This window comes from Leucopleurus acutus (assembly GCF_964270905.1).
Source record: "Leucopleurus acutus genome assembly, chromosome: 9".
NCBI lineage: Eukaryota > Metazoa > Chordata > Mammalia > Artiodactyla > Delphinidae > Leucopleurus > Leucopleurus acutus.
In genome coordinates, this window is record NC_139144.1 from 87,661,425 (window position 1) to 87,677,751 (window position 16,327).

The 16,327-nt window shown below is 39.5% G+C and overlaps 1 protein-coding gene across 2 annotated transcripts in view; it reads left to right on the forward strand.

Moving 5' to 3' along the window:
- The window catches only part of MKLN1 (muskelin 1), a 359,451-nt gene that overhangs the window by 168,752 nt on the left and 174,372 nt on the right, over positions 1–16,327 (forward strand). The window contains exon 1 of one of the 2 annotated variants that reach the window (XM_082846005.1): positions 4,432–4,551. The exons of the other annotated variant lie outside the window; for it this stretch is intronic. Coding sequence (XP_082702131.1) covers positions 4,454–4,551 — 98 coding nt within the window. The 5' untranslated portion in view covers positions 4,432–4,453. Of the gene's footprint in view, positions 1–4,431; positions 4,552–16,327 lie in introns of those variants that run through there. 2 annotated transcript variants of the gene reach the window in all.

Sequence of the window (16,327 nt, forward strand, 5' to 3'; positions counted from 1 at the left end):
CCAAATCTTCTCCTTTTAATAAAAGCATCACTAGCTACTCAGTGGTGCAAACACAAAACCCAAGAGTTATCCTTAATTCTTTCCGTTTCCTCCTGCCTTCCCTCCCTCATCAGCAAGTCTAGCTGACTTTACTTCCAAATACAGCCCAATTCAACCATTCCTCTCCATCTCCTGTTAGTACAAGCCACCATCATTTCTCGCCTGGCTTAACCTCCTGTAGAGTCTCATCCCTTCCACTCTTACCTCTCTGCAACCCATTTTCTGTTTTGCAGAGTGATCTTTACAAAATGTAAAATGGATCACGCTACTCCTTAGCTTGAATCCTCGCACAAGTCTCCCCTTAACATTTCCATGTCACGACTCCTTACCATGACTGTTAGGGCCCTACTTGTTCTGACTCCAGTCTCTCTCTTCATCACTACGCTCCCACCACACTCTCTTCTTTCTTTTCTTTAACAACCCCTTCCCTGCCTCAGGCCCATTGCACTTGCTTATTCTCTCTTCCCAGAATGTTTTTTGTCCAGCCTTTGCATGGTTGGCACTTTTTCACTGCACAGGCGCAAATATTACCTTCTTAGAGACACTTTCCTTTACCATCCAATATTACTCCAGTGTAGTCTCTTCCTAGCACCTAAAATGCACAGACTAAAATTATCTAGTTGACTTATTATATTTATTATATGTTGCCCTGCCAGAATGTAAGTTCCCTGAAAGCAGGGCCCTTGTCTGGCTTTTCTGTTTGTCCCTGCCTCCCTAGCATCCAGAACAGGGCCTGGCATATCACAGCCTCTCAATAAATCTTTTATTGCAGGAAAAGATAGTGAATGGGGACAAGCCGAATATAATCAGTTACTCTCTCTGGGAAGTGTTTACTATGAGAAGCATGTTGAGACATCATCAGAGAGTAAAAGACGGTTTCTTTTAGATGACAAGATAACTGGATTACTAGAGCTGTTGATCCCTGAAAAATGATGATCCATTGTCCAGTTCTCCATGAGGCCATCAATATAGTAATGTAGGGGAACTAGAGAGATTAAATGGCTGCTGACAATCTCCAGACCTTCCCCATGTATCCTTACAATAAACCCCATAGATGAACGCAATGCCCCAGAGGCAGTGGAGGTAAATGTGTACCTGTAGGAGATCTGAGGTACGGCAGACTCCTGAAGATTTTAAAATTTCTTTAGTCTTCTATTTTATCTTAACATTTATACAAATTTGGGGTTCAGTATCATAATATATCTACGAATTTAAAGCATTTGTATGTTAACATATCTATCTGTATTTATGTTAACATACGAATGCTTTAAATTATTTTACCATTTGTAAAATCTGTGCTGCAGGAAAGCCACACTTTCCGGGGTCTTTACATTCTCTGTGGCAATCATACCTCAGGGATACATTTTTGTAGTCTGAGAAGTTCTGGCATTTTTTTTCCTTTGCAACCCAAGTACTCTTTTAGCACAATTAATTCATTCTTCAGTAAATATTTATTGAACATCCACTATATGCAAGACACTCTAAAAGGACTAAGGATACAACTGTGAACAAGATATGCATGACTCCTACCTTCATGGGAGTTACAGTTTAGGGAGAGAGAATGAGAAAACAAGAGGAAATAAAAATATATTGTGGGACTTCCCTGGTGGCACAGTGGTTAAGAATCTTCCTGCCAATGCAGGGGACACGGGTTTAAGCCCTGGTCTGGGAAGATCCCAAATGCTGCGGAGCAACTAAGCCCATGCACCACAACTACTGAGCCTGCGCTCTAGAGCCCACGAGCCACAACTACTGAGCCTGTGCTCTAGAGCCCGTGAGCCACAACCACTGAGCCTGTGCTCCAGAGCCCGCGAGCCACAACTACTGAGCCTGTGCTCTAGAGCCTGCGAGCCACAAATACTGAGCACGCGTGTTGCAGCTACTGAAGCCCATGCACCTAGAGCCCGTGTTCCGCAACAAGAGAAGCCACCGCGATGAGAAGCCCACGCACCGCAACGAAGAATAGCCCCCAATGGCCGCAACTGGAGAAAGCCTGCACGCAGCAACAGACCCAATGCAGCCAAAAATAAATAAAATCTTAAAAAAAAAAAAATTAAAAAACATATATTGTGATGTTTGCTAAGATAAGGAAGGAAACTCAGGGTGACAAAATGTAAAAAAAAAAGGCACCTAACCCCGAAATAGGTGATGAGGACTGATTTTCCAGAATGAAATAATCTGAAAAACAAGCAGAAGTTAGCCAGGTGAAGAATGGGGGAGAGTATTCCTGGCTTGGTTTACACTAAGCCCTGGAGACCAGAGAGAGCACAGAATTTACAGGAGCCAATTCAGTGTGTTAGTTTAGTGTGCCTGGAGTAGGGAGTGCAGAGGAGAAAGAGAAGAGAAAAGCTAGAGAGGTAATCAAGGCAGGATATGAAAGGCCTATGCTAAGGACTTTCAGTGTTACCCAAAGGGAATAGAAAGTCTGACAGAGTCATCTTAGGAAGAACTGACTTATGTGTTTTTTTAAAAAAGATCACTCAGGGACCATAACTCTGTGTCTGGAAAAGAACAAGGACTCACATTCGGGTAAGAGGTGTAATTAGCAAATTTGGAGCCCCAAACTAATTGAACTGAGTCACCATCTTAATCTTTTCCCCTTAAAAGTATCTCTTTCCCCCCCAAATAACCACTAATCATCTTTGGAAGTAATCAACCTTCTCTGGCCTCTTCACTGTCTCTGGACTCCTAACTTCATTGCTGGGATTATAGCATTCCCTCAAGGAACAAATACTTTCCCAGTATGCTGCAACACACAAAGCACATGTGATTTTAAAGGCTAACATATTGTGACCTTTCTATTTGGCATTCTCCATCTGATATGCTAGTGGAGGCTACTACTAAGTTTTTCTCTGTGGAAACAGGAAGTCAGGAAAGGATTTGAGGAAGTTTGGGCAGGTTAATGATTATAATGGGAAAAGAATACAATTGTAGTACTGAGGTGTTTCAACTCACTTGGTCATTCACTAAAAACCCTTTGCTTGAGTTTTTCCGTTGGTCAGGTGGAGATGAAGACGCTGTGCAGGCTTCCAGGGATAGAACCACTTAGACAGTGAGAGAAGGGTACTTGGTAACGCAGTGGCTAAGCCAAGGAATAAACATGCACAACGCTGACCTACAGGTATTTGATGGGAACATTATCTAAAGCTGCTAGATATTTAGAGCAAGTGTTCATTTTTAGATAAGGAGCTGGTATGATGCCCATATAGCATTCAGAGCACATGGGCTGTTATTCCCTCTGTGGTCATTTTCTTGAAACTATCTCTTTTTTTTTAAAATAATATTCTTTTTTTAAACCCCACATTTGTTTATTTATTTATTTTTGGCTGTGTTGGGTCTTCGTTTCTGTGCGAGGGCTTTCTCTCGTTGTGGCAAGCGGGGGCCACTCTTCATCGCGGTGCGCAGGCCCCTCACTATCGCGGCCTCTCTTGTTGCGGAGGACAGGCTCCAGACGCGCAGGCTCAGTAGTTGTGGCTCACGAGCCTAGTTACTCCGCGGCATGTGGGATCCTCCCAGACCAGGGCTCGAACCCGTGTCCCCTGCACTAGCAGGCAGACGCTCAACCACTGCGCCGCCAGGGAAGCCTGAAACTCTCTGTCTCTTGCTCTTTCAGAATTTGGGGGCTAAATATCTGTCGGTTAAAAATAGGTAGATTTACCAGCTGTAAGAATGACGACACCCAGCTTCCCAACTCCTTTAGGATTTTTCTGGTCTGTGGGTGAATGTCATTACTGAGCAAACCAATCGCGCGAGATGGGTATGAGAGAGCTCTCAACAAATGCTTACAACGAAGGGCATCCCAGACTGAAAACTGAACAGGATGAGAGGACACACAAGCATTTCCTTTTCCTGTCTCCATGTGACTCTGGAACGGTGGGGGGGGGGGGGGGGAGGGACACAAGACGTTTAAAACCAGGACAACTCCAGAAGGAAAGGCCATTAGCTATTCCACTGCAATTCCCTTCAATGCTGTTTCCTTACAGAATTTAGAAACTGGAGAGAGCAGTGGTTTCCAAAGTCTCAAAGGCGTCCCTTCTCCAACTTCTTCTCATTTTCCCTTCCTGTCCCATAACTACAATTTATTTTTTTCATAATGTTTTTGGCTTTCCCCTTACCTCAGCTTTCAAGAAAAGTCATTTGAGACATTCCTCTCCAAGCCCCACTGGAGAGCCCCTCAGATGCTCACACTCCAGTCCCAGTTTCCGCCAGTCAGTCTTTCAGGAGGGCTCAGCGGCGGAGACCCCCACAGTGAATCTCCGACCCGCGCGCGACTTATCGCTTCACGCAGGGGTAACGACGCGAGACCGGGAGAGCTGACGGCCCAGGCGGGCCGCGGCTCCTTTAAGAGCAGGCCCCGCCCCTCCCCCTCCCGGCGCGGCTGGCGGTCGGCGGCGGGCGCTACGGTGCTGACAAGATGGCGGCTGGCGGGGCTGTCTCTGCGACGCCCGAGTGCCGGCTTCTGCCCTACGCGCTACACAAGTGGAGCTCCTTCTCCTCCACCTACCTTCCTGAGTAAGTGCTTGGCCCTGGGCTCGGGCTGCCCTACTCCTCGGCGTAAGCACGGCTGGGCCAGGGGGGCTGTGGAGGGCAACCGCGTCGAGAGGCCCAGGCGGGGCCTGGTGAGGGGGACGCGCGGCCTCCGGAGTCTCAGTGCAGCAGCCGAGAGCGTTGCCCGCCCCCGCCTCCGGGAGGGGTTAGGATCCAGAGTGCGAGATTCGGGTGGAAGGGCAAGGTGTGTGGCGGGGCCGAGGCGCGTAGGACAACGGGGAGCCAGGTGATGCGGCGGCCGGGTTTGGGGGTTGAGAAGGGCTTGGGGGCGGGCGGCTCATGAAGGTGGAGCAGGAGTTGGGGCTTTCGGGACCGGACGGCGGGCAAACTGGTGAGGATGTCTAAGGGCGTCCTAGGTGGTGGGAGACGGGGGACGGTTAAGTCGATTGCTGCCGGGACAAAGTGTAAAGCTGAGAAGAGTGACTGTTCCTGGGGGAGGGGGTGGTGGTCATTAACAGCGATTAGGTCCAGGGGAGTGGTGAAAGTCACGGACGGCTGAAGAGTTGTGGAACCTATCTGTGCAAGTGGGGAGACGTTGTAGGATTTGCGGAGGGTATCTTTTCCGGCTGGTAGTTCTGAAAAAGAGAGTGGGCAGGAGGGACATTACAGAGGAGTTCCTCTGTATGAGGGCTCAGAGCATGGATTTACGTAGACCCAGACCAGTTTCCCAGCCCAGAAACTCAGATATAGACAGAAAAGTATGACTTTAATGAATCTGACTTCCAACACTCGTTTGGTCTGGATCCCCAATTTAGGTGTTGAAAAGAGTTCCAGTGCGTTACAGAAAAACCGTGCGTTTTTCTGTAGCAGATTGCTTCTGAAATGCTGACAGTACTTTCATTCAGTATTTGCTTATGTCTGAGAGAAGGAGCAGATCGAACTCCGCTTTTGCATACTGATAGAGATGGCTTAGTAAAGGTTTAAGATCTGTGCAGACCCTGAAAAAAAGTGCTAGCTGTCCCCCGGACCGTCATTTTACAAGTCCAGGAATGATTTTATGAACAAAACAAGTTACAAATAATATACTTTTGTTACTGAACAAAGTGACTAGATACGTGACGAATACTCAAAAGTCTTCCACTTATATTTCAAAAAGTCTTCACATTTTCTCCAATTTGATTTCTCTGGTCAAATCAGTCAAATCTAAAATTGGAGCTGTGACTAGGAGAATCTAACTCTCTTGACTGCCGGCCCATTGTCCTATTCTCCAGGTCAAGGGTTGGCAATCAGGCCTTCAGTAGGATGTGGTTCAGTGAGGGGTGCCAGGTGACCTGTGACCTAATCTGGCCTGTGTGGCCTGTTGATGGCTGCTGTATGGCTGTGTCCCTGATTGATGCTGGCATCCAGCTTTTAATGTGAGAGTGAACCAGGTAAACATTAGCCCTCAGCTGGAGTTGAAATGTGGCCCTAGGTACTTGACTTCTGATTTTCAGGGCTTAACAAATTGAGTCTGAAGGTAATCAGAATTTTTCTGTACCCAGGTTAGGATCACAGATAGTTGGGAACTGGAAGGGCATTGTTTGATCTAATAACTCTGGAGATATTTTCCTGGTCTTAAGTTAGACTACTTCCAGGGTTTCACTTCTTAAATTTCTGTCGTAGGGGTGAGACTTGGATATCACAAGTCCCATCCGAGTTATGAATAAAAAAGAAAAAGTACATTTCAAGCAGGAAATGATTTAGTGGGATGGCGACTTTACTTTTTTTTTTTAACATCTTTATCGGAGTATAATTGCTTTACAATGTTGTGTTAGTTTCTGCTGTATAACAAACTGAATCAGCTATATGTATACATGTATCCCCATATCTCCTCCCTCTTGCGTCTCCCTCCCACCCTCCCTATCCCACCCCTCTAGGTGGTCACAAAGCACCGAACTGATCTCCCTGTGCTATGTGGCTGCTTCCCACTAGCTATCTATTTTACATTTGGTAGTGTATATGTGTCAGTGCTACTCTCTCACTTCGTCCCAGCTTACCCTTCCGCCTCCCAGTGTCCTGGGATGAATGGATAAAGAAGATGTGGCACATATATACAGTGGATAAAGAAGATGTGGCACATATATACAGTGGAATATTACTTGGCCATAAAAAGAAACGAAATTGAGTTATTTGTAGTGAGGTGGATGGACCTAGAGTCTGTCATACAGAGTGGAGTAAGTCAGAAAGAGAAAAACAAATACCATATGCTAACACATATATATGGAATCTAAAAAAAAAAAAAAAGGTTCTGATGAACATAGGGGCAGGACAGGAATAAAGAGGCAGCTTTACTTTGACTTATGTCTCGTTATCCTGGCGCTAGATTTGAAGTGGGCAGCATTCTAGTTTTGGAGTTAGAAGGCAGCCGTTTGAAATAGGAGAAATCTGTTGTTACGGTTTTCTCAAATATATTTGTAAACTAGCATTTAGTGCATATTTAACTCTCAAACACTTTCATATACAGTGTTTTTAGTCTTTATAATATTCTGTTGACTTATCCAGTATAGTTTTTATTTTAAAGCACTAAACTATTATAATAGAGGAGTAATCTGAACTTTTTCTTTGAAGGAGTATAGTTGAGTATTATGGAGCTTGAGTTTGAGAGTTTTGTGTCTGCTGGATTGGTGTGTGCCGTGCCTGGACTTCTAATTGCAAGTAAGGATGGCACTGAACTTCTATTAGCAAGTGAGGATGTTATAACTTTGTATAATAGGAAGTGTGAGAAAGGGATTGACTTTACTTACTTTTGCCCTAAAATCCCAACAGCAATTGCTCTATCTTTACTGGCAGTGACAGTCATGTTAAAGTACTTTTTTTTTTTTTTTTTAATTTATTTTTGGCTGCATTTGGCTCTTTGTTGCTGCGCGCGGGCTTTCTCTAGTTAAGCCGAGCGGGGGCTATGCTTCTTTGCGGTGCGCGGGCTTCTCATTGCAGTGGCTTCTCTTGCTGTGGAGCACAGGCTCTAGGCACGCGGGCTTCAGTAGTTGTGGCACAAGGGCCTAGTTGCTCCACAGCATGTGGGATCTTCCAGCACCAGGGATCAAACCAGTGTCCCCAGCATTGGCAGGCGGATTCTTAACCACTGCGCCACCAGGGAAGTCCTTAAAGTACTTCATAAACAGGTGTAATTTTAAGTAAAGCCTTTTGTTGAAATTGTCTACAGAATAGCAAATATTTATTGATTACAAGTCACTGATCAAGGCATTTTGAGGGGATAATAATAAAGCAGTAACAACAATGGGAAACATTTATAATGTGCCTTCCATTTGCTAGGCTCTCTTATGAACACTTAAGTGTATTATCTCATTTAATTCTCAAAACAATTATATGAGTAATCTTCATTTTCCAGCTGAAGAGACAGGGAGATGTTAAAACTTGCCTCAGGTCACACTGCTGGATGGAATCAGGAATTGAACCCAGGTAGTCTGACTCCAGATTCTGTGGTCTTAACTGTAGAGCTGATCTGCTTCTGCACAAAGGTGGAGACAAGAATTCAGAGATTTGAAAGAGTTCTTGTGTTAAAGGCACTTACATTTTAGTTGTGAAAGACATGAAGTCATGAAAAAAAGAAAAATTCGGATCTCTATTTTTTTCTCCTGCAGACTTAAAAAACGTTTTCCTTCTCTCAAAGTCAGAAAAGAACATTTTCCCTTCTAACCCTTTTAGATTTATTTGGACTTTAAAAATGTTAAAGCAGATCAAGTTATAGATAACACATTTTTATTTTGAAACTAATGAAGTGGCCTTTTATTTTTCAGTGTGGTTAAAAAAGTTTGCTTGTATTTTACTTTTTTCTGAAGTTTACAATTAATTTGGGAATTAAGAGAAATGTGTCTATGTAAATGATGATCAATTCTTAGAATTACATGCAGTCTTATATGTAAAAATATTTTTTAAACTGCTAATCTCTATACTCAAATGTTTATTACTCTAGCTAATAGTGATACTAACTACAATTTATGGAGCACCTACTGTGTGCAAGATGATTTTTGTATATAGTTTTACCTAATCCTTACAAGATAGGTATTGTATCTATTTTGTATACGAGGAAACTGAGGTCCATATAGGTTAAGTAACTTACCCAAGGTCATTTAGTTTTCAGGAGGCTTGGCAAGTTCTCGGACTTAAAAACTCTTGCGTGTGCCTCTAGTAACAACCACCGCTTGAGTACCTTCTATTTGTCAGGCACTATGCTTAGGACTTAGATTGTGTTCTTTTGATTTCATATTTATAAAAACTCTGTGATAAATATTATCATTCACTTTTACAGCTAGGGAAACTGAGGTTCAGAGAGGTAAGTTAAATTGTCCAGGTCTAAGAGTTGAAAGGGTAGGAGATAGGACTCTGATGTTGGACCTCCTGACTTCTGTTATCAAAGAAGAATATTGCTGCTTCAGTATTTTACATGGCTGTAATATGTTCCTAATTGGGAATACAGATAAAAAGTGCTATAAGGTGAGAATGGAGAGAGGGAAAGATATTTAGATATATTTTATCTCGACCTTTAAGGTTTTAATGTATTAATATAAAAATTGGGAGGACCTTTGAAAGTATATTTACACATTAGGTAATTTTATTGTTGTAGAATGATCCTTCTTTTGTTTACATGTTAGTGAAAGACTTCATTAGTTTAGATAGTAAAATTGGATGCATTTTTAAGTGTTTACCTTTTTCCTGTTAGTCTACTTTATTACTTAAAATCAGACATTAATTAAAACTGTACCTTTGTGAATATGTGATTCATGGTTCAGAGTAAAAGTGATATAATTTGACAAGTAGGTTAGGAGGTGAACCTATTTCAACTGTTGTAAAATTCCACATTTAAAAGTGAATATATATTTTTTCTAATTGCCAAAAAACCCCACCCTAAGTTACTTGAGGAATATTTGCAAAATATAGACCCACAGAAGCAAAATTTAAATTACCCTTAATCCCACCACCAAAAGATAACTAATCAGCCTGTGATATATATCATTCCAGATATTCTGTTGTGTCTATATCTATTTTCCAATTTGATATTGTCCTGTTTGCTGTTCTGTATTCTTTTTCCTTCTTAATATATGATAAATATTTCCTCATGTTATTAAATATTTTTCTATATTATCATTTGTTCTGGATACATTATAATCCATATAATGATTTTATGGCATTTTATTTAATCGGCCCCCTATTTTGGGACATTTAGTCTTTCTGGGTTTGTTTTATTTTTGCTGTTCTTCGGCCATTAGAACAACATGGAGTAAAAGTGATATAATTTGACAAGTATACTAATGTCTCATTAGTAATGAGACATTCTGCCTTACACAAACAAATCTTGAACTCATTTATGATGAGTTCTAAGATGCTGAATTGTTGGATTAAAGGTATCAATTTATTTTCCTACTGTCTGTGTAGGGAACTCTGTTTCTGTGTACCCTGGGTTTACTTTGGTATTATCCTTAGTAATTCGGGATTAAGAATGTGGTTTTGGTCAGATAGGTCCTTAGAGATGTCTGGAGAGTGCTTACATAATTCAAAAGTGACATTGTTCCTTATCATTTCTTCCCCCCCCCCATTTTAGATTTTAAATGGATTTTTATTTTATTAATCACATACATTTGAAAAATAGAACACATTTGTGAGATTTATTATTTATTTGGTGTATAGACAGTGATTACTATGCATATGAATTTGAGGATTTTTACAATCCCAAAGACATCTGAAACCCAGAAGTTGTGAGTCACTAGTTTCACTAGTTGGAGGTATTCAACGCCCTGGAGACTGGAGACTGTCATTCTGTTTCTTTCCTTCCCTTTTTTCCCTTTCCCTAAACTAAGGTTAGTACTGGCCTGGCTTGGGAACCTTACTGGCCAGTGAAAGTTCTAAGACTGATATTTTCAGTCTGATGATATTAGAACTTTAGGAAAATAAAGATACCCAGGATAGAGGAAGAGCTTGAGGTGGGTCTAGGACTAGAGATTGAATCTGTGGAGCTGGCTCCTAGGATTGGATCTTTGTGAACTTTACCAAGTTATGATTCTTCTCTGAGTATTATCACTTTCCTTCTGTGTAGAAATACTTTTTATCTTGATCATATGTTGGGAGGTTTAGTATTATGTTTAATTTTTCTTTTTCTTCTTTTTTTTTTTTGGAAGATAGGCAGATAGCTCTATTTGCATTAACTTTCTTTGAGACTGATACAGGGACTGTGTGATGTTCTGCCATTGATAAGATGCATTTCAGCTGTTTGTGGTGATCTGACTTTGCTATATATATATCAGTCATTCAGAAGTCATCTTTGGAAATATGAGAGATTTTCTAGATTTTAATTTTAGAGATGTAGCTATTAGCACCTAAGAATGGTTTTCTTTGTATTTACTCTGTTTGGGATTTCTGGCACCTCTCGAATTTATAGCATGACTCCCATCAGTTCTGAAAAAATTTTGATAGTCTTCAAATATTCTTTCTACACCCTTCTTTTTCTTCTTTCCTCTCTGACTTCAATTAAATCCATTCTCTACCTTTTGTCCTGTCCCATATGTCCTTTATGCTTTTTTCTGTCTTTTTTTATCATTTTTTTTCTCTCCTTATTTCATTCTGGATAGGCTTTACTTGCCTGTGTTCCAGTTCACTGATTCTTTATTCTGGTATGTCCAGTCAGCTTTTAATCCCATCTTTTTTATTCTTGGGTTCAACTATTTTTTAGTGCTAGACTTTTCATTTGATTTTCTCTCTCTCTCTTTAAAAATAGATTCTAATTCTCTAGTGAAAATCTCCACATTGTGACATCAATCAAGCTGCTAATAAAAAGTCTGTGTCTGAAAACTGCAATATCTGGATCTCTTGTAGGTCTATTTCTCTTGTCTTTTATCACACATTTTATCTTGGTGTGTCTGGTAATAATAATTATTATTATTATCACTATTACCATTATTTTGGGGAGTAACTTTTTCTGAATACCACACATTATATTTAGAATTTTAGATACAATTACAAATTACAGTTAGTTGCCTAATGTTGTAGCATTTCTCTAGAGAGGATTCACCCATCTTCTGGCAGGCAGATAAAATAGAGGCAGATCACCTCAATAGTCAGGAACTGAGCTGACTTGAGGCCGAGTTTTGGGTTTTGTGAACATCTAGTTTGCACAACTTTGGTAGCCCTCCAGGGAACCCAACTGAGAGACTAGGTGTTTCTAGGGCCTCTCCTATTTTTGCCTTTCCAGCAGCATGAGACTCCTAAAAGGAGGAGCTCCTTGCTTTCAGTTGCTTACTGCTGGCTTTTTAGCCTCTTGCTTTTTGCAGTTTAAGAATCGACAGATGCTTTAAGAGGAAAATCAGTATGCAGTGTCAGGTTTGTTCTTCTGTACCTACCTTTTCTATAGGACCTTAACCCCTCAGGTCTTGGATGTCATGGCAACACCCAGTTACCAAGTTTTGTCCCGCTACCCCCTTGAAATTGCCAAAAGCTCTGCTGACTTTTCTGACCTTTAGTAGCTTTTTTTTCCTGGCTTCTCAGCTCCTTTCCTGTGCCATTAAAGAAATAGGTGGAACGTCCTGAGAGGGAAAGCTGCCCAGAATGCGGGGCTCCCTTTAACAAGTTCTTTGGCATCTCAAATCCTTACTGCCTCAGAAAGTCTCTGATACCTTAAGAACTTTTTTTTTCTATTTTAAACAGCTTTTCTAGTTGTAAGAGGTAATGTGTTGGTCTGCTGCAGGCTATTCTGTCAAATTGCAGAAAACGCAGAAATCTTTCTGTGTTTAGTTCTTATGAAATAGACTTATATTTTCTAGGCTTATGAATTCCTCATGGTTATGTTAATGTACTATCCTAACACTTGGGCCCCAGATTTTTTTGCGCAGTGTTTTCCTTCATTTTGCCTTTTGACACCTTAACTGCTTATTCCTAATATCTGATGGGAAGAATTAGGGACTATGAATAACATTATTTGTTAGCAATTGTTTTAAATACTGACTAAAATTTGATTTATTCTTGGTTTTATTGATGATTCATAATTCTCTTTTGAGACTTGTTTATGAGGTCCAGAAATTGAGAGTTTTATCTTTGTCATAGTATATAGTTATTTTCCCTTCCTATAATGTGATTTTTATATTATTTACCTTTTTTTTTTTTTTTAGAACTTGCATGGGAATATTTATGTGAAGGCATTGTTCAGAAGGAAGATACTTGGGTGTAATGTAAATTTTTTGGTTTGTAAATACTGTTAGTATTTAATACTTTTTAAATATCCTTATATTTCTTCAATATGACTGGTATTTATTATAGTTATCACCTATGTACTTGTTAGGGCATGTTGTTTTGTATAAATAGAAATGTTAAGTTATTTTAAGCATCCTTGAGTATGTCCCCTTTCCCCTTCCTCTCATTGTCCCTTTTCTTCCCTTTTGATCTAAGTAGTTTGATCAGAAGAGCCCTAAAACCTAATTCCTACTTATTCTTCAGCTATCAGCTAGAATGTCACTCACAGCAAAGTCTGACTTACCCCTGTCCCACCAAAGAAGTCTGGCACCCCTTCTCCACCCCTACAGTTAAATGCTTTCATACAAATATATACCCTTCTCATATATCACTTTATATAGTTTATAATTATGAATTTATTTGTATAATTGTTTGCTTAATAGCTGTCCCCCCCAGCTAGACCACAAGCTCCATAAGGACTATGAAAATTTCCCCCCTCATCATTGTAGTTCAGCATAGTGTTTATTAAATGCATACATGAGTTAATTAAGCATTTAGACTACTTTTCTTCTTTTAATAGAGTTTTGTTTTTGGGTTAGATGGAGTCATATACTGGCCATGTTAAAAATATTAAAATATTTAGTTTTAATAATAAGTTTTAAATCCGTGCTATAAACTTTCATGGTTTTCATAGTTTTTAGCAATTTCAGAGAATATTTTAAGTGAAATTGGTTATCTTGGGGTGGGGATATTGCATTTGGAAGAACTTGGAAGAGAAAGCTTCTTATCTATCTTGCTATTTTAAAAAGTTTTTATTATTAAGGTTATTTATATTATTATGGGCAGTTTTTCTAATGAGACCTCGAGAACTTTAAAGCTTAGTTTATTACAGAATCTGATTTGGCTAATAGCTTTTAATAGTTTTAGAGTATATTGCCAATATTTTGATTAATTTTAGGATAAGGATCATTTCCTCCAATTCCTTAAATATAAGTATTTAATAGAAAATAGGAAAAGTAATATAAAAAGTTAGTTGACTTTTTAACATAGTAATGTTTTTGGTTTGGTAATTTGCATCCCATGCATTCAGCTACTTAAAAAGTGTAGTTCAGTGGTTTTTAGTATGTTCATGGATATGTGCAACCATCACTGCAGTCAATTTTAGAACATTTTCATAATCTCAAAAAGAAACTATACCCTTTGTTATGATCTGCTTACTTTCTGATCCCTGAGCAACCACTGATTTACTTTCTGTCTCTATAGATTCTGGACATTTCGTATAAATGAAGTCATAGAATATGTAATCTTTGTGATTGGCTCCTTTCATTTAGCATAGTGTTTTTAAGGTTATTTATGTTGTAGCATTTAGCAATACTACATCCTTTTTATGGCAGGTAATATTCTATTATATGGGTATACCACATTTTTATCCATTCATTAGTAGATGGGCATCTAGGTTGTATCCCCTTTTTTGGCTGCTGTAAACATTTGTGTACAAGTTTTTTGTGTGGTTATATGTTTTCATATCTTTTGGGTAAATGCCTAGGAGTGGAATTTCTGGGTCATATAGTAATTCTATGTTTAACTGTTTAAGGAACTGTCAGGCTGTTCTTGGTTGATATTTTTTCCCCCCACTCTGTTACTGAGGTAGTATCAAACTGATGAGTGCATATGAATTGAAGCCCTGTAAGGAAAGTGACCACCTGGAATTAGATAGCAAATCACTTGACTTCAAGTCTTTTACTTTGAGAACTTTCTGTGACAGTTGAGCTAGTCTTTTATCTTCTTTTATTTTTGTTCAGAATGCATGTATATGGACTGGCTCCATGTCTTCATCTTTTAAGTTATTTACCTGCCTATCAGTGTACATACTTACATGGAGACATACATACATTCACACATACTTTGGTAAGTAGTTCATGGTGGGGATGTTAGTTGAAAGTTGGTATATTTTTTTCTAAAATTTATATAGTTAACATGTGAAGTATTGACTGGAAGATATTTATGAAACTTGTTTATGAATTCTTTCCTTAAACAAACTGAGGCATAGATTTTAAAAGAGCTGAAAATAACTTCAAGTATGACAGAATAGTTTCTTCTAGAATTTAGAATTTTAGATGATTAGAAAATTCACATATCTAGGTCTGAAAGTTTAAGTCTTGACATCTATCATCTCCATTTTCTACAACCTAAAATGCTACTATGGGTGACAGGTTAAAGAAAACTTTGTTTTTTATTTTTATTGCTACATTGTGGTATTTGAGTCACAATTATGGCTTTTCACATTTTTGGCTATCTGTGCCATAAACAAATTATTGGGTGCCTCTAACTCCTGAATAATAGCCAAGCCTATTTGAAGTTATGAGAGAGAATTTCTGGTGATGAACTATCTGTACCTATAATAGGACAATAGAAGGTAGGAAAAGCTAAGTTCAGGTGAGTGATAAAAGCAGTAAATGCTACTGAAATTAGAGGTGAGATTCAGAGAATGGAACTTCTACTGTTGGCATGGGCTTGAGGACAGACTTTTTGGAAGAGGTAAATGAGCTATGATTTCCTTTGTGTACAGATCTAATTTATTTCACCATTCTTCGTGTTTCTTGAACGCAGGAATTTATCTTTACCCTTGTGCATATTCAACAACTATTTGGGAAATTGGGTTAACATTTGGCATTTGTTGAGTTAGTGAGCATATCAGAACCAGGAAGATGCTTGGAGGTAGACTTTTCCCAGACAGTATACAGGGCAGTTGATACAGGCTGGATCATTGGTCAGGTACTTCTTCCTTATATATTATATATGTGGACTGGTGTCCCTGCCCATATTTCTCTCCAGAATCACCAGTTTGTAGTACTTTAAGTAAATCTTTTTCTTTTTATTCAGGTTTGTTTCATACATACAGTTACAAAAGATACTGTTTACTGAAGGTGGCTTGGCTGGTGGTGTTCCAAAGTCACTTGCTATATTCTATTCCTCTCTGAACAGCTAACAGTTATCCTACCCATTATTTGACAGTGAACTCCTCCCCTCTATTTATTTATACTTTATGATTTTGCATATTAGGAGAAATAAGCATTAACTTATCAATGTACATTTAGGAGATTTGCCGCTCCCTATTGCAGAAATTTAAGTGTAATGAAAACAGAACTCTTTGAATTTTATTTTATTCTTTTGAGGAAATTTAGTAAAATATTATGAATTTTTTACGGTATTCTAACCTGCTTTTCCAGTGCATTTAGGGCAGTGATTATGTTTATATTTATCCAAAATGTAATGCATGAATTGCAAATTAATCCTCTAGCAAGTATCTAATACTATTGATAGCAATGTTACTATTGCCATTAGATTTTCTAGATTTAGTAGAACAATGTTTTTGAGATGTCCTTGAATTATGATGGGCTATTAGGCTGCTATTAAAAAGTAAGTTTTAGGGCTTCATTGGTGGCGCAGTGGTTGAGAGTCCGCCTGCCGATGCAGGGGACACGGGTTCGTGCCCTGGTCCGGGAAGATGCCACATGCTGTGGAGCGGGTAGGCCCGTGAGCCATGGCCGCTGAGCCTGTGCGTCCGGAGCCTTAGCTCTGC